Source organism: Mercenaria mercenaria, chromosome 11 (assembly GCF_021730395.1).
Source record: "Mercenaria mercenaria strain notata chromosome 11, MADL_Memer_1, whole genome shotgun sequence".
Classification (NCBI taxonomy): Eukaryota; Metazoa; Mollusca; class Bivalvia; order Venerida; family Veneridae; genus Mercenaria; species Mercenaria mercenaria.
Genome location: NC_069371.1, coordinates 44,586,949 through 44,609,983, shown reverse-complemented (window position 1 = coordinate 44,609,983; position 23,035 = coordinate 44,586,949). Strand labels below are relative to the sequence as shown.

At 35.7% G+C, this 23,035-nt stretch overlaps 1 protein-coding gene across 1 annotated transcript; it reads left to right on the top strand.

Annotated features, from left to right (window-relative positions):
- Window positions 1–311: 311 nt before the first annotated feature.
- LOC123531314 (cytochrome P450 2D28-like) lies at window positions 312–23,022 on the top strand. The gene is made up of 6 exons (XM_045312162.2): window positions 312–986; window positions 2,388–2,600; window positions 3,856–3,994; window positions 17,680–17,945; window positions 18,400–18,527; window positions 20,375–23,022. The coding sequence occupies exons 1-6, from the start codon at window positions 426–428 to the stop codon at window positions 20,589–20,591; spliced, it is 1,524 nt and encodes a 507-aa protein (XP_045168097.2). The 5' UTR covers window positions 312–425; the 3' UTR covers window positions 20,592–23,022.
- Window positions 23,023–23,035: the final 13 nt, after the last annotated feature.

Sequence of the window (23,035 nt, the reverse complement as noted above, 5' to 3'; positions counted from 1 at the left end):
CCTTCCATACTGTGAAATCATTAATACATGTATTCGTGGGGGACTAATTCTTGTGGATTTCATGGTTAAGTAAATCCACGAAATTTAATCCCATCGAATTCCAATCCATTTTATGTTTTTATGTTGGAAAGTTGAATTCATTACCCCACGAAATTGCCGTTTTAACCAAAACCACGGAATATAATGCCCACGAAATTAAATGATTTTACAGTATGTGAAATAAGATCTATAAAGTCCTTTCTATTTACCTTACTCTTTACACGATCGCGTATATTATTTCTTTTGCAAAGAATATATTTTACGCATGAAGAATTGTGATTTTAAGATGTAGTTGTGTAATGCGCAGTGGTACAAACTTGATGTTTTATAAGGTTATTGGTGTGTACAAAAACTGAATAATTCTGACTTCTTGTGAGAAATTGATCATGGGATACGAATTGTTTTACATAATCTTAGGACTTGTAACAGTGTATATATATTTTAGAAAGAAGGCATTGAAAGGTAAAGTTATAGCAGGACCGAAGGGGTTGCCTGTTCTGGGATGCATCCATAAAATCAATGGTGGGAATATTCGTTACAAGTTTATGGACTATGCAGAGCAGTATGGAGAAATATTTCAAGTGAAAATGCTCTTTGACAGCTTTGTAGTTTTAAATAGCGAAAGCATCATTCGTAAATCATTCGGTGGCGAAAAGTACAAACATTTTTTCAACGATCGGGCATCATATTTTTTTGGCAAGCATTTTCCTTTTTTTGACAACCGAGCCTTAACCTTCCTAGAAGATGGTTCTGGTCATTTTCATAAGACTGCAAAAAGATTTGTAGTGCAAGCGTTACATGCTTACGGGAGTGGTCTTCAAGACTTGGAAAATAATGTAATGTCGGAAATGGTGAATCTACTGCAAAGAATCGAGAATAAACCGGGACAAAAATTTGAATGTGTGAGAATATTTCTGCAGTCTCTGACGAATATTATTTCACTTATGGTTAGTAAGATGTAGTGTATTTAGCCATTTAGGCTGGTTATATTAGATATTTGCGGAGTATGCCGGTACTGAATCCGAAATGGTAATCCGATATTCTTACTCCAATTTGAGGGAGACTCAAGACAAGTTGAAATAAAACACACTGCATTAAGCTGTTTACTTGAATAAGTGTGTCTCTTCTAACTTAATTACCCATTTAATGTGACAAATCTAGATTCATTATATTGTAGTGCTTAACGCGATACTAAGGAATCAATATTTTTCACATCATTGCGTAAATTTTACAGAAATTTTAATGGTATCTTCATTATTCAATATTACATTTAAATAAATTTATGTGAAGAAGCAAAGTTATGAATTAGAGTGATAAATCATGTCACACCATTTACCAGCTGGTGCAAACCAAGATTTGAGAGAAAAATAGTAGGATAGTGTTTGAGTCATAGTGAGTTTCCTATTTGACTTGTTTCTTACATACTGTTTTTTAGATTTCCTGATGTTTGTGTATTCGTTTAAACATGCTGATCTACCAATCAAGACATAGTTTTGAAGTCATGAGCTCAGCAATCTTATGTGGCAAAAGATCATACTGAAGATATAAAACAGATTGCACCTATTGATTTGTCCGAATATAGCTGTTCGCTTCGATCTGTTGCTTCTACAATTATTATCTATCAAGATAAAATAGAAGCTGAATCCCTGAATGAAATCAACACGTAAACGTTATATAGGGAAATATCAAAATTATTACGGAACTAGTACCATTTCTTTTTTTAACTGGATTTCCTTCACCGCAAAGGATTTTTACTATTTATGTTCAAGATAGGTCTAACCAAAATTACTGCATGCTTGCCATCGTGGAAATTATAATTATGAAATTTGTCATGAAATGCTTTGTAAATATTGTGACAAGTCAGTTCCGTATGCAATGGCCGTCACTTTAAGAATACTTAGATCTATAAAACTGCGGATCCATTTATTTTGAGAAATTAAACTGAAACTTGTAAAGTTTTAATTTCTTCTGATATAATACTCATTTTAGTTTTATGTGTAGTCAATCGACATTAACAGGTCAAAGTATATGTACCTCTTTTAATAATTTTATTACTAATTTTTATCACTGAATAGTTTGAGAAAGTCCTAGAAAACAGATTACATCCGAATTAGATTTAGATTCGGTATAAAATTGTAAATGTCTTTTACTAGAAATAATGTCCGAAACTAAACTAATTCCAGCATTATAATGTTTTACTGTCGTAACTTTTTACAAAAACTTAAATGTAGCATGAAAAATAAGATGAATGTGCTAGAACACAACCTATAAACTTTACTGTATATAAACTACGATTGGATCGTTTACAGAAGCTGCAATTCTCTTCAAATATCTTGTTCAATTTTCAGCTGATAGGGGAAACAGTATTAGATGACGAAACTGAAATTACCATGTTTTTGGAGAAAATGAAAGTTGAAGACTTCTTCGTAAATCCTTACGTCAACTTTATTATGTCATCCTTCCCTTTTCTGCGGTATTTACCAGGGAAATACAGAAACGAGTATCGAAAAGGAAAGTCCATTTTTGCCAAACTTATTGAGAGATTTTTCTATGACAAAAAGGTTTGTACGTTGCTTTTGATCATTATATATAATTATGATTTTGTTTCATTAATATTTCATATCATGCTACAAATATGATAGTAAAATGCTATTCTTATTTGACGATCTCTTTGATAAGTCAATATTTAATATCGTAAATTAAAAATTTGATAGTAGTAACAACCACATGTTCTTATACATACATAATAACATAGCTAAAGACAATTTGAACTCTAACTCGTTGTAAAACTGTCTGATGCTACATCAGTTAATTTACAATGAAATTAAAATTCATTGGATGACTGCCAAAACACCGATATCTTTGTTTTGCGACGAGTTTTATCAGGACAAAATAGTTTATTGTTACAATGCAAAAGAATATCGTGAAAATTAAAATAAAACGAATTTAGAAATGTTGTATTAGGAACCAAATTAATGCATACATTAAAAATAAAAGAGTGATGAAAATAAAAAAATACCAGGGTTATTTCTCGTGTAAACAGGTTTGCGTGAATCATAGGATATTAGACAATAAGTCGAAGGTGCACAGTTTTTAAAGTAATGCTAAGTTTGGTATCTTTAACAATATTTCTAGAATTTCTTGAACCATATATTTCTGCCTCGCTTGTAAAAGCTAGGAACTTAATTTTTAGATATTCTTGGACAATATACTTCCCCATAGAACGTTGACGTAAGAAACAGTCTCATTCTCTAGAATTTCTTGAACCATATATTTCCCTGTGGCACGTTGAAGTTTGAAACTGTAACCTCAGATACTCTTCGATAATGTACTTTCCAATTGCACGTTCAAGGTAGAACGGTATCTCTAGACATGTTGGAACCGTATATTTCTCCAGACACAGTCTTACTTACTTATCAACATTTGTGTTTAAAGATAACAGAATCTAACATGACCATGGTATGTTTAACAGTCAATAAAAAATATTTGCATCTAAGGTACACTAATATTTTATAAATTGTATGCTATATCATGCAATGCGACAAACCTTTTTTGCTTATGTCACTTATATCTAATCGGTTTAAAAATAAGGGCATGTATAAAATTTATATTTTATTTTCCTTAATTTACAATTTATATACATGATTGTGGTCAAACTATTGACCACCGAAAACACCAAAAAGGGCAGTTTGTAAATATTATATTAAGAAAAAAAAACAACGCAGGGCATCACGAACTTTGTGCAAGACACAAGTTCAGAGAGCATGTTCTAGATGTGATTAAAAAAATGCTATTAAAGACATCGTTTTATTACAGAAAACACACATCAGTGGTCAAGTTCGTGGCATTGTTGATCTGTACCTCGAGGAACAGAAAAGACAAATGGAATCTAATGGTGATGTTTTCTTTACTGACGAGACCATTATAGCTGAAGTTCTTGATATCTTTGGTGCAGGTAAATAGATAACTAGAAACGTTCTACTTACTCTCTATGTACCTATTCAAGAAATAAATAGTCAGCAATATGTGTATAAAGTTTAAGGTGGCCCGGTGGTTCATAGGTAACACGCTTGACATGAGGTCCGACGTTCGAATCCCGATCAAGGCACTGGAAATTTCTGAGAGTGTATCCCACCTGTCGAAAAGACCAGAACTGTTTTTTTAGGAAAACGGCTTCGGGTGTATCAGTGCTATAACCCAAACAATAATAATTAACAAGAATTTCGAACATTATAGGTAAAGTCGTTGTTTCCAAATATATACCCATGGAGGCAATTATAAATGATGTTGCATCAAAGAAGGTAAACACTGTGTTGAAATAGATTAAAGCCTTTTTAATTAGTCGTTAGAGTCTGATATACATATATTATAAATAATGAAGATAAAATCAATATGTTAAACAAAAATACGTCAAGTTGGACTTTACATTTACCACATAGATATTATCACATATATAATTTATAATTCACGATATTCAGACGTAATTGCAGACATTTTTAAGATGTTAATATCCATATCGTTTTATCGTCAGCTTCCCTAAAAATCACGTGACAATCCTCATCCGCTTGTGTGAGCCTGCGGAACCTCTCCAGAGGAAATTGTTAGTACAGAAATAAACGTTGTGGCTTCTGGATGTAATAAATGGCTAGTATGTCCTGTGTGGGTCTACAATATAGGCATGTAGCTCAACACATGAACATACGACAATAAAAATATGAAAACAACAGAAATTCGATAAATAATGTTTGGAGGCTTAAGGAGTTAGGTTTAAGATGAAACGAAAATGTTTGTATTCATTCAGTTAAATTATTTAATTTACCAGACTGCTGAATAGTCATTTCTATCCTCCGACCACTCTTGTTATTTTCTAAAATTTACAAACTACGACAACTTACAGGTCACTAATACGCGCAAACATTGACTCTTTCATTGTACGCTCTCCCGATCTTTTTCATTGCTTCTTTAAATCTTTAGCCTTTTTATTTTAGGCTTCTGTTGCAAATGTTACTTAGAAATCAGCAGAGTAATTGATTGTGCCGCGATACGCGCCTGAGAGTGTCTTCTAGGTTTCTAGCTGGTATTTAGTACACATGTAACAACAGTATACTAAGTATACTAGTGTATCCAATATTTATAGATGTAAACAGTGAATCCTATCTTAGCGGTCACCTGTATAGAGCAGCCACTTACCTTTTGCTAATTAACAAACTTCCCCAACTGAGTTGAACATGTGTGAAGCAGCAACGTTGCAACGCTTCCTTGGCTGTCTGCTTAAGACCCATTTCACTGTAATCTCATTCGACTTAGTAAATACTTTACTTCAGATTATAAAATCAGAAACTCTTTTTTTCTGAATGAAAAATTCTAAGAAACCATTTCGATATATGGGCAACACCACTGGTCCCCATCCTTGATTATGATACTACTTTACAGGAGCTTATTTGAAACTGAATAGGGATTTTCAAAGTTTTAATATGGTATCTTCATGTACAATGTATAACATTATCATTGTAAATATAAACTTTAAGTGCACCACACGTATATACTTTTAGAAATACAGTATTAAACCTATTATCTATTTATATTATCCGAGCGCAGTTTTAACATTTGTTTTGTGCCGTGACTCTGCAACTTATGCACATATTATCAAGTAATGAGATCCTAGACAAAGGCCCAAATGTATTCATTACACTATCTACATTTAAAAAGATGTTTAATCAGATCATTTTCCATGATATTTTAGTTACCATTGTTAACAATACGATTCAAATGTATGTGATTACATGAACTTTCAACCTAAACAATTGTGTAACTCTTTAGAAGATTAATGTTTTGAAGATTAATTTCTTTATTGACGAGTCTGAATCATGAAATGATATCAAAATATATCAACCTCACATCTGTTTATTGTGCAAATGATCCAAAACTTCGGTTGGTAATTAACAATAGTAAACATTTATTATATATAGCAAAATAAAAGCTATGTTATTCTATGAATTACAATTGTTACTTATTACAACCTGGTAAGCTAGTGTCTCTATAACCACTTGTGGGAATGAATTTAGACTTTACTTAGTCATTTACTGTGATGAATTGACTACTAAAGATATTATCAATTATCATAACACCAATCTTTAAGTGCCGTGTGGTGGCTGTAAAAAGTCTCCCCGTACACTTGGATCCAGTGTTGTTATATTTTCTGGTACCTTGGAACCATGAAGCCCATTCAATAGATGTGTGTTAGAGTTCCGATTAAGACGGTGTTAGAAGGCTTGAGATGTGTCGCACATTTCATTACTCTCATGGACAGACTCAGTGATACCGAGTGTGCTATTAGTTTACAGGTTGCATTCTATGCTTCCAAAGAATCTTTGTACAGATTTTATTGCAGTATGTTGTATATTGTATTATGTTCCATAATTCTTTAATTTTTACAAAATCATGCGCCTTTATTGACTTAGCAATATTTGGTTTTGTTTCTGTATGTAAGCTGGCATCTCAGTAGCCAAAATGGTAATTAATTAAAACTTCACACACTTGTTCAGTTAGATCATAATAAGTGCTATGTTCAGGGTTCCATTATTCTACTTTGTATTTTCACAAAATTATACCTCTTTGTCGACTCAGCCATTTTAGTCAAGATTTTGTTTATAAACTACTATATGAGCTAGAATATCAGCACCCATTAATGTGAATGGATTGAAACCACTTGTCAACTGTGATGATCTGATATTCATTAAACAGATTCCATAACTCTAGTTTGAATTGCTAAAAGAATGTGCCCCTTTTTTTGTTCATTCACTTATCTTATTTTAGTGACAAAGCTGTTAAATAAACAAGCGTTGCTGCCCTCCTACATTTCTTGTTTCGATTAGCATGTACAAACTACAACAACTAACAATTTTCTATTATGCGTAAACATTGACTCTTTCATCGTATTGTCTTCTGATTTGTTTTTATTGCTTCTTTTAATTTTTAGCCTCTTTATTCTAGGCTTTTAGAGCAAATGTTACGATGCAATTAGCAGGGTAACTGAGCATGACACGATAGAGTTACTTTAAGATTGCTGCCTTGTTGGTACTTTTCATGCTCCAGGGTAAAATATTGAAAACACAAAAATTTTCTTCCCAATCTAAAATGCGCGCATCAACTAAAGTATGATAGTTACGCAAATATTTCACGTACGTCACACAATTGTGACGCTGTAGATCTAGGCTATAGTCTTTTCCGCATTTATACAACAAACTTGTTCGAAAATGAAAACTGAAGAAAGTCTTAGACCTAGTGTACTAAGATAAGATTCTTCCGGAAAGGCTGCACCTTCAGTCAGCTTTTGTAAAAACTGAAGACAAACACCGAAAAAATGGCCAAGGCAAAAAAAAAATCAACCCAGGCAATTAAAGCAATTCGTGCCTCGTTGCCTCATCATTAGATGCTGTGGCTATCCCAACCGGAATACACAGAAACAAAATTGAAGGACCAGCCTATTTTAAAAAAACACTGTCTTTAAACCGGGTTTCAAGACAAAATACCTTGCACTTATATATTTAACACAATATCTGTCTCTGTTGACTGACAGATGAATTTTACGCATATTCTGTGTATTGTCTTTTGTCTAAGTCCCAGGTTTCATCTTGTAATTAACGTATGTTTCATATTGTCATCTGTTTATTTGACAAGTTTCAAGAAAAGGTCTCATGTACTTTTCAAGTATTTTCAGAAATGGTATTTGCTACATTGTATCTATCTATGTACCAAGTCGAATTTCATGAAAAATATGTTGTAATTAAAAAGTTTTCGCTGTATCGCACTTTCTGTGATCGAACTTGTGACCGAAGGCGGGATAGGGTGTGGAGTACAATAAGTGTTAGCAAAGGAGTAAAACGTCTGCAAGAAATGTAATTGTCGGATAAAATATAGATTTGCACACGTGTTGACAGCGGTTATTGTAATCAATAAAAAAAATATAAATCTTATAGCGTATGTTATAAGCCAAAAGATTGTGTTTGAGTAGTTAGGGTCATCTCTATAGCACAAATTTCCCTTCTTTATCTATATAAATCCGCAATTTTTTGAGGAGTCAATTTTTGAAACCTTTGTAGCAGACGATTACCTAACAATAAGGAGCTGTTGTGCGTCTCGGCCCTATTTCTGGTGGATCGGGTTACAAATAGGTAGATAGATGATGTTAATAGTGGACAGTACAACAATATGCAAAACAATAGATGCTAGATCAACACAGTTCTGTACGGTGTCTAATGACACTCTGATTTCTTAGCTTCATGAGAATGCTATACTGTCGTTTATTAACCTGATTGACAACAAACCGCGGTATATGTTGTTATTGTATTTACACGCATAGTTATAATCGTTCATTTTAATAAATATTGAATCTCTATCCAGGTCTAGGCACCCTTTCCAATGATTCACACTATTCAGATTTTTTTATTCATTTTTACACTATGGTTTTGTCCTGATGTGTAAGCTTTGAGTGTGAGTGTGGTGCACGCGTTTGCGTGCTGGGGGGTTCGTTTTGAGGAGGCTGCGCTTTTGGTGCGGGGCACTCCCTGTTTGATATTTTTCTTTGTTTTTATATTTACTCGAAAAATTTATTTATTCAAAATTTCATTTAATCCATTATTTTCAATGCTATTATTCAAAAGGAAAGCATTTTATACTAAACGATCGTATTAGGATCGAAAGAATCATCGTCCTCAAGGTCTGATGAAATCCCTTGAATGAAATCCACCTGCGGCAACACGGATCTTCGAATAACTGAATTCAGGGGTTGCAACCTTTTGTATGTTTGACTTGATTCTAGTGTTGTGGTGCTAAAGCAGTTTTGAACAAATATTGTTTTTTCCGCATGCTGTTGGTCCCGATATCATCATAGTAAATGGTGGTTGAAGAACCCCTGAAAGATTGTCATCTGTGTTAAACTTTATGACTTTTCCTTGAGATAATTATTGTTGTACCAACTCTTGTGGCGTTCGTGGTGGTGGTGGTGGTAGCGCTCCCTGCTGCGGCGGCGGCGGTGGCGGCGGTTTACACACTTCAGTGCTCTGCGGCGGCGGCAGCGGCGGTGATGGATACGTTTGAGTGCTCTGCGGATTCACAAGAATGAAGTCCCCGTGCTTGTGTCTTCTATGTCTTAACATGACATCTCTCCTAGAAAATTATTGCTGACAGTCTAGGCATTTATTCATGTTGCTCTTTTGACGGACGGACACTAAATGAGAAGTACAACCAGATGTCAATGCTTATATTAGTTGTATAATTATGCCTGACTTGTTATTAAGGCTATTGTCCAATCAGAGTAGGAGTTCATGTCGCAACCTATCACAAATGTCTTCACAGTTTATAAAGTTAATATATTATGGGATCTCACAAGTCACCTTGAAGACAATTAAACATTACAGTGCAAGAAACATTTTTGTTTCATTTAACTGTGATTTTTGCTTATCTTTCATGTCCTTACTTTCATGCCGTGTAAACGCTTTCATGTAATGCGCATGCATGAATCAATAGGGAAAAGATACTTCAGTGTTAAATTGTACATTAACAAATCATAATACCTTAAACGGCCGAAGTGAGCGTATCGCTAGTATCGATTAATGAAGAAGCTGACGAAAATTGTTTATGCGTAAGGTAAAACCTTAAAGCATATACTCGATCTTATTAGATCCTATAATGTGGATATTTGAAACTAGACAAACGCTTTTTTCCGCATGGGTGGTTATTGAAAAGGTAAACTGTCGAATGGTTTCTTAATGAATGGTCAGTATAATAGTACGGTGTACTTATTTAAATGCTACATGTTCACACTTGTTTGACAATTCAGGCACGCGTCTGATTTTATGTTTTAGATAATCACAGAACAGTGAAAGAAATGAATATATTGTGTGTAATATTATTATAGCTAAGTTGTTTTTTTAATTGTTTTTCATACCTTTCTGATTTCAGACGACAAACAGAGTGCGATTTTACTGTGGACAAGAAAAACGTGTTACTCAAGCATCAACGTACTGCTACCACTGGAGGAGTTTTCGGTCCGATATTTGTAATGCCCGATTTACCAGGAAAACAAACTTGGAACGACATATGGAAAAACACAACAACGTGAACAATGTACACTGCCAAGAATGCAACCGTGCCTTTAGTTGTCCTGACAACTTAGATAGACATTTACGGGAAGAGCACCAAATCGAAGGTGGCCAGAAAAGAAACTCAGTTAATACTGAAGACGCCGGTGTAGCCAAACAACTGCGTAAAAATGACAATCCAAGGCAATTTTACAACATCAACAAGATCAAGGAACAGCGTGAAGTTCAGGACCACCACATCTACATAAAAAAGATAATAGGTAAGGGTAGATATCTCTGAAGCACGGAGCACTCATAACACAACCTTAGAGCAACGCATTTGCAAAGTAGGCCCACAACAAAAAGAAGCTGTAACGGAAAATTATAACAGACGGGTTAAGGTCACCTTCCAAGGCATTGAGGTGACTGGGGAAATATTAATAACCCCAAAATGAATGTTTAATGCTATAATCAAGGATCTGACACAGTCTTCTAAATCAATCGATTTGGTGAGACTGACGATTCAAAGCCAATACCTAGACTATCCTATTGTTATCACATTCCTGAAAATCAACGAACTGACAGCGGACAGATTTATGACGGAACTAGAACGAGTGCTCCAGTCCAACGAAGACTTCCTCATTGACTCTGGCCTGATCATCGAAGTGACACTATTGGAGATACCGGACGGGGGTTGCCGGAAGAGATGTAAATGTGTCAGCACAGATAAGTTTGTTCTGGACAAGAGGTGCATTACACGTGTACAGAATGAAGATGACTTGTATTGTGCTAGAACAATAATAACGGCAAAAGCCAAACTGGATCACCATTAAAATGGGGGGGGGGGGGGGGGGGGAAGGTGAAGTATAAGGAATGGTAATAAAATACATGGAGACTTGGCCAAACAGCTTCACGAGAAAGCAGACGTTCCATTTACATTGGGAAATGTAGTAAAGCAGGAATTAAGAAATTTCAAGACGTTCTACCAGACAACCAGCTTAACGTGTGTCGGCTGACCATTTCAATGCAATTATTTTTAAAGGACCAGAGGCAGATCACCAAAATTTCTTGCACTACCACAATGGCCATTATGACGTGATAACCAGCATGTCGGCCTTTCTGGCCAGAAAATATTTCTGCTTGCCGCAAGGTTCAAGACCGATCTGAGGCTGAATGGATCAAATTTGACCTGTGTCATCGCTTTTTAAAGGTTAAGTATGCTTTGACCTTCACAAGAAAAGCACACACAAGGGAAACTCGACCTGTAAGGTGTTTGGACTGCGGAAAAACGGTCAACAAGATGTTAGATAAAAATCATAAGTGTGGCCAAATTTACTGCAAACAATGCAAGGAGTTTTTCCCAGAAGACCATCTTTGTTACATGAACCCAGAAGAGTCACACCTCCAGCAACCCATTTCCATTGAAGAAGACGTGATCGACGAAGAGGAAAGTGCCAAGACATTCATCATTTTTGACTTTGAATATACACAGGATGATCTGATTCAGTGCGAAAATGGATACAAACCAGATCTTTATGGAAAATGTTCAAACTGTTTAAAATCCAATTGTGGTAATTACGAACACAAACCTAATCTTTGTGTAGTACAGAAGGTGTGCACATCTTGTATGGATAAAACCAAAGACTGTGAATTGTGTGAGCAAAGAGAGTATGTGTTCGCTTGTGAAAACACGTTAGATGAATTTTGTGAATGGTTGTTTTCGGAAGCAAACTACCAACCAACTGTTCTATGTCATTTTTTTCAAGGCTATGACTCCTATATCATCTTACAGTACCTCTATCAAAATGCTGTTATTCCCACGGTGATGGCCAATGGCGCTAAAATAATGTGTCTTACAGTACCCTCTTGCAAAATCAAGATGATCGATTCTATTAATTTTATGCCCATGGCCTTGGCAAAATTACCTGAGATGTTTGGCTTCAGTGAACTCAAAAACGGAAATTTTTCACATTTGTTCAGTAGGAAAGAAAATCAAAGTGTAGTCAGGGATACCTTACCGGATTTTTCGTACTACTGTCCAGATAGCATGAAACCTGAAGCCAGGCAGACGTTTATTTATGTGTTATGAAGAGCATAGAGAGATCGCTTTGATTTTCAAGCAGAACTGTTGGGGTACTGTAGATCGGATGTGGATATTTTGAAACGGTGTTGTTTACATTTCGAGAGGATTTCATGCATATCACGAACATTGATCACTTTGAGCGATGTATCACCATAGCATCTGCCTGCAACATGGTGTTTAGAAACAATTTTCTTTTGCAAGATACTATAGGGATCATTCCTCACCATGGGCGTAGGCCTGAACAAAAGCACTCCGTCAAAGCTCTTCAATGGTTAAAATATCTTGCATACTCAGAAGGGTTAGACATTAAGCATGCGAGAAATAGTGGGTGGGGGGGGGGGGGGGGGGGAAGGTAGGTCCTTTTAGGGTGGATGGGTAATATAAGACGGAAGGAGAGAAAGTAGTGTTGGAATTTCATGGCGATTTTTCTCCCGTGTCACGGTCAACCCAGTGAATTAAATGACTATGGGTGAACTCTTTGACAAAGATCTTGAAAAGAAACGGTATCTGGAAAGTCTCGGGTATACCTACAGATCAATTAGGGAATCGGAATTTTACAAGCAATGCTAAGACAACCCTCAGATGAAATCGTTTGTGGAACAGTTGGATCTAGTCACACCTCTGGAGCCCCGTGATGCCTTCTATGGCGGACCCACAGCGGCTTATACGTTGTACAAAAAGGCTTCAGGGGAAGAAGGCATTTATTATTATGATGTAACTGCCCTCTATCCCTGGGCCAACAAAACGGGAAAAAATACCAATAGGCCACCCTGAAATTATCACGGAAAGTCTTGGATCATTGGCAGATTACGGAGTCTCATCATGTGCCAGGTTATTCCACCCAAATGGTTGTTTAACCCTGTGTTGCCATGCAAAGTAAATAATAAGTTAGTATTTCACCTTTGCAAAACCTGCGCCCAGAACCAACAGCAGGATCCTTGTGGTCATTCCGAGCAACAGCGTTCTTTTGTAGGTAACTGCGTGACAGATGAGTTGAAAAAGGCAATAAAAGTAGGGTACAAGGTGAACAAAATCTACGAAGTGTGGCATTTTAATAACATCGCTCGGTACGATCCAGACATTGCTTGTCAACGTTTTTAAAGTTGAATCAAGAAGCTAGTGGATGGCCTAGCTCGTGCAAGACCGAGAAAGACAAACATCGGTACATGGAGCTCTACTATCAAAAGGAGGGTAAACGGCTCGATTACTCAAAGATTAAGAAAAATCATGGTTTGAGGGCTTTTGCTAAGCTCATGCTAAACTCTTTCTGGGGCAAGTTCGGCCAACGATCCAACATGTCACAGGTAGAGTTCGTGAATGACCCATTCATTTACTTCGATACGTTGACCTCAGACCAGGAGGAAGTCACGACTGTTTATTACGTGCCTTGGGAAATGGTAGAATTGAGGCGGAAGTACAAACCTTACTTTGTGGAAAGCAAAACAAAAAACCAATGTCGTCATTGCCGCTTACACTACGGCTCAAGCCCGTCTCAAACTTTACTCCTATTTAGAGTAAACAAGCCCACAAGCTTTGTACGCAGGCACGGACTCTATAGTGTTCTCCACAAAACTCGGAGAATTGTAACCTGCTTTGGGAGACTAAAAAATGGATCTAACTGACGAAGTTCCACAAAACCGAATAGTAACTTTCGTACAAGGTGGGCCTAAAAACTATGCATACTGAACCCAACAAAAAAACCTGATAAACTGGGTAATTACACCACCTGTAAGGTCAGAGGAATTACTCTCAATTGCAAAAACATGCTTAAAGTCAATTTTGACGTACGGGAAGATTTTGTGACAAACGGCTAAATGCTATGGTATCAGTGTGTGATGCTCACAAAATCACAAGGGACAGAAATGCTGCCAAATTGTGATTGTACCTCAACGCGAAGTCTACCGTTTAGTTTTTTGATAAACGAGTGCTTCGTGATCAAAATGTCACTTATCCTTACGGATATTAATACGTAGAACAGTTGCTTGAGTGTGAAGTATGTATTTATACCCTTCGCTTCATAGATATTGTATTCTGCACTTAGTAAGTCTGTCTGTTCACCTGATCGTTTATATAGTGTGTGTTTGTTTACTGTGTAGCATGCTGCAATAAAATTATATAAGGGTACAATGCTTTTATTTTCCTTCACGGTCCTTAATATGGTAATTCAGACTAACATAGTTACAACTGTTATTAATAATGGTTGGATGAAGATTAAGATCCTATTGCCGCTATATGAACGTCAAGAGGTTACGGCTCTAGTGAATGAATTCTAGCTGGTTTTAACCTATTTAAAGTACGATGTAACATTCAGCTTTAAAAATGAATAACATTCGTGTGCAATGGGGTAAACCATTTTACATTCAAACATCTTTACTTGTTTGGAGTGTTTAATAATCCGTATAAGTGGAGCAAATGAAAAACAGTTTTTCTTGTATTTACATTTTTTATCAATATCCCGGACATAAAATAAGCACCCTTCAATATTATGAAGGTCATGACTAAATGATTTTGAAAAATTTATCCCTGCTGAATCTGTCTTCTACTTCATTGTTAGCCTGCACTGGTTTAGCCCTGTCGTCTGTTATCGATAACGTAACGCCCTAATGATTCTGAAACTTACCTACATCACGAAAAAATCCCTCTGTCGGGGACAAAGACACAAAAGGTCAAACACAAGACAACTGAGAAAAGTTAAAAAATTAGGAAAAAATATTGCCACTGGAACAAGAACGGACCCGTACGGATGACTCATGATACCCAATGATTGTTTTAATATATAATAATCTCTATTGCCATTACTGTGCCCGTGACATACGTTTCTATTGATTTGAAAGGTGTGGCTTCCTATTGTTAGGTATTGTACAATGTATTTGACCTGTCAAAACATGTTCCCGGCTTTCATTATATTCTGTTCACGCCTGCATAAGATTAACATAAAAGTCAGATACATGTTTTGACGGGTCAACTAAATAGTACAATAATCGTCTGCTACAAAGGTTATCGATTTTTTCAAAAATAGACTCCTCAAAGAAACAATATAGCGGATTTATATAGATACAGAAGGGAAATTTTTTGTTTTAGAGATGACCTTAAACACTGTTTTGTAAGATTCCTGTGTATGATATCATAATATTACTAATCTGTTGTAGAACCCATCGCTGCATGAAGTATATAACAAAATAAAGGTTTGATGAACCATACCAAAGAAAATTTTTATTGTACTTGTCATAACTTTTTAAATTCTTTTTATATATTAAGTCTAAAAATGTTTTGTACAAATATTTGTTTAGTGTTGTTTTTTTTTTTTCAAAATTACTGTAGCGTGTCGAAGTTTTGTGATCTTATGCCCAAGCCTTCTCAAGTTCTTGTCCGGAAACCATTTAACTATTCTGGGTAACTGTGACCTTGACCTTTGACCTACTGATCACAAAATCAATAGGAATTATTTGCTGGTCATGAACACCACTTCTTTTAACTTTCATAATCCTAGCTTCAAGCATTCTTGAGTTAACTTCTGGAAACAGGAAAACTGTTCTTGGTCAATGCGACCTTGACCTCTGACCTACTGACCGCAAAATCAGTAGAAGTCACTTGCTGGTCATGATCAACCTCCCAATTATGTTTGTGATCCTAGGCCTAAGCGTTTTTTAAGTTACCGTCCAGAAAATGTTTAATTGCTCCGGATCCGTGTGACCTTGACCTTTGACATACTGAACTCAAAATCAATAGGGATCATCTGCTGGTCAAGATCCACTTCCATACTAATTATTGTTATCCTAGTCCCGAGCGTTCTCAAGTTTTTGTCCGGCAACCGTTTAACTGTTTGATTCACTGTAACCTTGACCTTCGACCTACTGACCTTAAAATCAACAGAGGTCATTTGCTTATCAAAGCCAACATTCCTATCAGACTTCAGATAGGCCAAAGCGGTCTTGCGTTATCAACGGGAAACCGATTGGTCAACATACCGTCCGACCGATAGACAGACCGATTTCTGCAAAACAATATACCCCTCCTTTTTCGAAGGGGCATAAAAATAGGGTCCTTTACTACTTATAACATCGTTTCCGAAAAGATAGCTGAACAAAACTATTCTAAAACCAAACTTAATATGTACCATTAAAAGTGTTTTCTCCAATTTTCTGTAATTTGAAAAATTCAAGGGCCGTGACTCTCGTATAATATTAGGCACATATTTTTTTTTCATTTCTGAGCACCCGGACTGATTAATTATTTTCTCCGACATACATTCTGCATAAAAATGGTGGGACATTTGTATAGCATAAATAAGTATATAGTATAAATATAAATATATAAGTATATACCAATGCCTTTTATAAATGATTTCGAGGGATATAATTCTAACCCGTTCAATTTGCCATAAAAGGGAAGGTAGAGTTGGGTTCTCCATATGAAATGTTTCGTAATAGATGAGATAAAGATTCATACTCTTCTAAAAAGGGCACAACTCGAGGGATATAATTCTAACCCGTTCAATTTGCCATAAAAGGGCAGGTAGAGTTGGGTTCTCCATATGAAATGTTTCGTAATAGATGAGATAAAGATTCAAACTCTTCTAAAAAGGGCACAACTCGAGCCAATTTCCAGTTTTATAACCTAAACTATAATCCCATATGCCCAGCTGGACGTTGATGTTAATTTATACTCAAGTTTTAAGTTTGTTTAAATCATATCACACTAAAATTAGAAAGATAGCAATACTGCGACGTTTTAAATTCTATTTCTAATTAAATGCAATTGAAGAAATGAAATCCACGGGCTAGGGAAAACAAAGGATTGCACTAATGTATTAAAATTATGACATGACTAGAAAGGCATTATTGTCACACTATCATGTAAGGTATTTATTATGCCTAATATCCCTTCCACTTTGTTCAGTAGGGAGAGTGCACATTTATAGGTCGAAAGGTTATGCGTTTTGTCTTTGCATCTCTGCGAGGCATATGACTTCCTGGTGATTTGATGGAAAACATAAGGCCTGAAGTCATTTCTTCCTCCAGTCATGATTCATGTGCTGGTCGGCAGTTACTTGCGGAGAACATGTAAGTAGTGATGCAAATGCACAAATTCAGGAACGCTTGCTAGGTTATCAGCCGTTACTAAATTTCTAATTGACTGGTCGATCATTCAATTTGGGCAATACCATTTTTTATTTTGTTGTTCACTGAAAACTTACTAACTGAATAGCGAACAGTGCAGACCATAATCAGCCTGCATGAATGTGCAGGCTGATCTTGGTCTGCACTGGTCGCAAAGACAGAATAAAATGCGGCCAGCCAAAAATTAACAGAAATACTGCTGAAATCGGCGATACAAAACATATCATACAAGGCAGTGTAATATCGAACTTGTATCATCAAGTGTGAAATAGATGTAATAGATTTAACAGATTTTATTTTCATGACTGCATGCCTTTTCTCAAAATTATTTATATGCATAATTGTATTTATTTAGGTGTCACTACTACCTTGGCTCTCCTTACAAATACCATGTTGATCTTACTAAACTACCCACAATATCAAGTAAAATTGCAAGAGGAGTTTGACAGAAAGATTGGTCAAGGGATAAAACCAACATATAAAGACCGAGCAAACTGTAATTTCTTCAAGGCATTCGAAATGGAGGTCCATCGTTATATAAATGTAGCACCGCTTTTGCTACCGCACAAGTGTAAAGAACATTTAGAATTTGAGGGTTATGATGTTGAGGCAAACAGTACGGTAAGATTACAAAACCTCCCTATGCGGTAGTTTGTAACGTCTTTGAAAATTCTAAGTTTACACAATTGGATACGTTAACAAGTACACAGAAGTAAAGATGGATTTATTTTATTTTAAAATTTATTTCTTTATTTTGTTGGGTTTAGCGTCGTACCGACACAATTTTAGGTCATATGGCGACTTTCTAGCTTTGATTGTAGAGGAAGACCCCTCCGCGCATTATTTCATCACGAGCAGGCACCTGGGTTAAACCACGGACCTTACGTAAGTCGGCTTTTTCAAAACCCCGAGTGAGGCTCGAACCAACATCGAGGAGGGACAAGTGATTCTTATTATTCGGAGGACAAAAACAGATACCATGATAATCTAAGACATTTATATAATGTGATAATTAGATGTTTAAGTTCTTAAAGTATTTGGTCGTTCACAAAAGAACAACAACATTGTATTTCAGATAATTGGAAACGCATGGTTTCTTCACCACAATAAGGAGATATGGGGAGATCCTTGGTCATTCCGACCAGAGAGATTTTTGGACGAGCGCGGAGACCTGTTACCTTCGGAGCACACACTGCGGAAAAAGTAAAGCAAATATACACAAGTTTTGATCACTGTATATAATATCTGTATTTCGAGACAGGAAAGGATCACTGTTTTGAATATACAATGTGTAACTATGTTTTCATTGTACAGTACATCTGTAGAGACGATGGTGCGAATTATTCATTTTGCCTAGTAGGTCCTGTGGTAGAGGCGCCGAAAATTTCTAAAATGCTCCAGAGTGTCTCCCACTAAACTAAGGGCGCAGTGCTGGTTCTTCTTAGGAAAGAGGGATTCGCATGTATTGGTGCTCTATACAGGGCAAGTTTGGTGCTCAGGTTATGCACTGATACAGACACACTGTTTCCGATAGAGGCGCACTCTGTTTGTAAGGTGGATTTGCTCTGTGTATATTACTATTTACAAGTGTTGGCACTCTGTTTCAATACCGGTATAGATGCACTCTCTTTAACATTCGAGGCGCACTGTATCTGTACTGATAAAGACCTTATAATCTGTACTGGTACAGGCACTCTGCGTTCTATTTTTGTATAAGGGACTTGTTCTGTTACTGTACTGGAAGAGGCGCACTGTTACTGTACCAGTAGAGCACACTGTATCTGAACAGGTAGTTGCGTTCTGTTTCTATGTTAGAGACGTGATCTGTTTCTGTACTGGAAGAGACACATGTTTCTGTACGGTAGATAAGCACTGTATATGTATCGTTGGAGGCAATCTTTATACCGGTAGAGATGCACTCTCTGTACAATTAGAGGCGCTCTGTATCTGAACTGGTAGAGACGCTTTGTATCTGCACTAGAAAAAGCACTATGTTTCTGTACCTTTAGAGATGCCATTACTCTACTTTTAGTGGCACACTGTATATGTACTAGTAGAGGCGCTGTGAATTTGTACTGGTAGAGCCACTTTGTTTCTGTGCGCGTGGAGGTGCACTTTCTGTACTATATGAGGTACTCTGTAACTGTACAAGTAGAGGCACTATGTAACTGTACTGGTAGAGGTGCTCTCTTACTGTACTTGTAGGGGCACCCTTTGCAACTGCACTGATAGAGGCACTGTGTGACTGTATTGGTAGAGACACACTTTAACTCTACTAGTAGAAGCACTATGTAACTGTACTGGTAGAGGCGCTCTTTAACTGTACTGGTAGATGCACTTTCTAACTGTACTGGTAGAGTCACTCTTAAAAACTGTACTGGTAGAGGCACTGTTTATCTGTACTCGTAGAGACACTCTGTAACTGTACTGGTAGAGGCACACTGTTTCTTACAGTACAGATGCCCTGTGTTTGTACCTTTAGAGGCGTTCTTTATCTGTTCTGGTGGTAGAGGTGCTCTGTTTCTGTAACGGTAGCGATGCACTGTATTTGTACATGTAGAGGCATTCTGTTTCTGTAGAGGAGTTAGTTTTTGTACCTGTAGAGGCGCAATGTATCTGTTCCAAGGGAAGCCCTCTGTTTCTGTACCGATAGAGGCGTTCTGTATATGTACCGATATAGAATGAGTTTTTCGTGCCTTTAAGAGACACTTTTGCCTGTATATATATACTTATGTTATCACCTTTGATTTTATGAAATAGACGCTATGAAAAATCTGGCACAGTTTAATAGAAAATGACAATGATAACTGTACTAAAAACCATAACATCTCCATAGTAAATCAAGTAATACATTATACCTACCTTGTTAATTTATTTTCAGGAAGAAAAATGAAGTCTTAGCGATCGAATTTTCAAAAGGAAACAAAATATATTTAGTAAATAGCTGAAATACACTTTTAAGAATTTTAACATTCTATGACATGTAATGACATCAAAGCCATGCTAATTGGCAAAATGTATAAATAAAATACATCGCATATAATTTTCAGTCTGATGTCCTTTGGATACGGTCCACGTCAATGCCCAGGAGAGACGTTTGCCAAAACTCGCTACTTTCTTATCATAAGTAGCCTATTACAACGTTGGAATTTCGCATTTCCGGCCGGCAAACATGTCCCTTGTGATCCAAGGCTGCACGAAAACTTTGCTATCAGTAACCTGATAAGAGCAAAACAGTTTGATTGCTGTGCAAAAAGGCGAATATAGATTGTTTTTACTTTATCTAAGGAAATGTTAAAACATCATTATTCTGAACTAGAATTTCAAGTGACGGACGTAAAATATAAACTCGTACATGGTCTCCGTGCTGCTATATTTTTGTTAGGATCGTTTATCATTGTGCATGGATCAAGGCACTTTTCAGACCTCAATCAGTTGCACGTCTTTGCACGACATTTTTTCGACGGTTCTTTTAGATGTGACTCTGAAATTGAGGACCCGTGTCGGCATTTGGGCATATTCTAACGTGCATTATACCCCAAAACTATACAATGACTAACCTTCTGTTGGAGGAGTGACCTTTAAAGGTAACCTGTGATAACTTGAATACACTAAGTGGCTAAGAAGACTAAATATATATAGACCATGCGGTAATTCTATATTCATTGAAAGTTGTAAATAAAAAAATTGGGATTAAAAAGACTTAAACAAATGATAAAAATACCATAATATGTCAGCACTGGTAAAGCCGAGACTGTTTCAGAGTACGAAATCATTACGATATTACACGATGGGTGTATTATAAAAATATATCAGAAAGAAACAAAGATATGCTAAAGAGAGTTAGTATACAGAATAAAAACAAAATAGATACAGCATATAAACTGTTAGTGTGTTAAAATAGAAAATCAAAGGAAGATACAGGGAAGCAACCCAAAAGACTTTTGGGAAACAATATACATTGTAAATAAAATATTTTGAGAATAACAAGTAAAACTAAAAGATTTGCAAGAATAGTTTCGGAACAAAATTGCAGTAAACAAATAGCTTATGATAAATGTAAATTTATATAATTTAGAACAAGTAACAAAAAACGAGTTAAATGAAGAGGTAAATAATGCAATCCTTTTTTACAGTTAATATTACATGTATTTTGATTAAGTATGATGACATTATTACTAATACAACCTTACATTGCTATTATTGTGCACATTGATGTTAATATGTCCAATATATAATCAGCTTAATCAAGACTGACACATTGTATCTAGATATGGAATTAATCAAGACTGACACATTGTATCTAGATAAGGAATTAATCAATACTGACACATTGTATCTAGATATGGAATTAATCAAGACTGTCACATTCTATCTACATAAGGAACTAATCAAGACTGATACACTGGAATTAATCAAGACTGACACATTATATCTAGATATGGAATTAATCAAGATTGACACATTGTATCTAGATATGGAATTAATCAATACTGACTTAGTGTATCTAGATACGGAATTACAGCTAGACCAAATATGCTTAAATTACATTACAGTAACTTGTATTTATTTATATGAAGGTGATAAATATATAACTATGTAGGACGTAGCTATATTATGTATATCATTTTTGTAAGACACATAACTAATTACGTAAAAAATCAATCGACATGCCAGTTAAAATTATCTTTTATTTCATGTCGCAAGAGTGAACTATACTTACAGCTATTCTTCAAAGAATTTCCATACGATATGCTATTTGAACTATGAAAGCCTTGTACTATATAGAATTAGAAACCAATAAATACAATTATCTAAAACATGCACAGGTAAATTAAATATCTCCTCCCCCACTATCTAAATAAATTGTGAATAATAAAGTAATCCACTTGTATACAATATACACGACCTAACAGGTATCACAACAACATAATATCAATCAAGTTATCCTTTAATTACTCAAATAATTGGAATGAACACAGTTTATAGCCCTACTGTATTATGTATACTGACTGAGGAATGTTCAAATACATGCTTCCATATCATACCATGCTGAAGTACAAGCACCCGTATCAGTTATAATATAAGAATAATTGACAAAACGTTATGAAAATACTCACGCTCTGTTGTAAATCAGTTCCAAATTAAAGGACTCCATGCAAAACCCAATCCATGTGTTAAATCAGAACATGAATGGTTATATCATGTATATGGTGCACATACAAACAATTTAAATCCATATTTCAGGAATAAACATTCCATGAATAGACATTTTCTAATAGTTGGACCATATCCTCCTCGAAAACGTTAATGTTCTCTAGTTAACGTGTAGCATCCCGTTATGCCTAACTAGTCAGTCACCCTCAGGTTTTAAACCATTACATGTCAGGACCGATTACACGCTTCATCATATCAACATCTTGGAACTTGACCTATTTCTAACTTCTCGATTGAAACAATGTACGACTAGTTAGTTATTTAGGCCAAAAGTGACCACATCGAAAATGTTACTACATTATATTTAGTAAATTCTTTATTTGTAACATTATTTCAACAACTATACTCCTGTTGTTGCCCTCATTTAAGTGATTGATTATAAAAACTGTATTAGTTATATATTAATGCATTTTCTCATGTATTTGTAAATAGTTACACAAACCGAGAGTATATGAAATAAACCTTTAATTGAAACTTTAAATACTGTTTGTTGT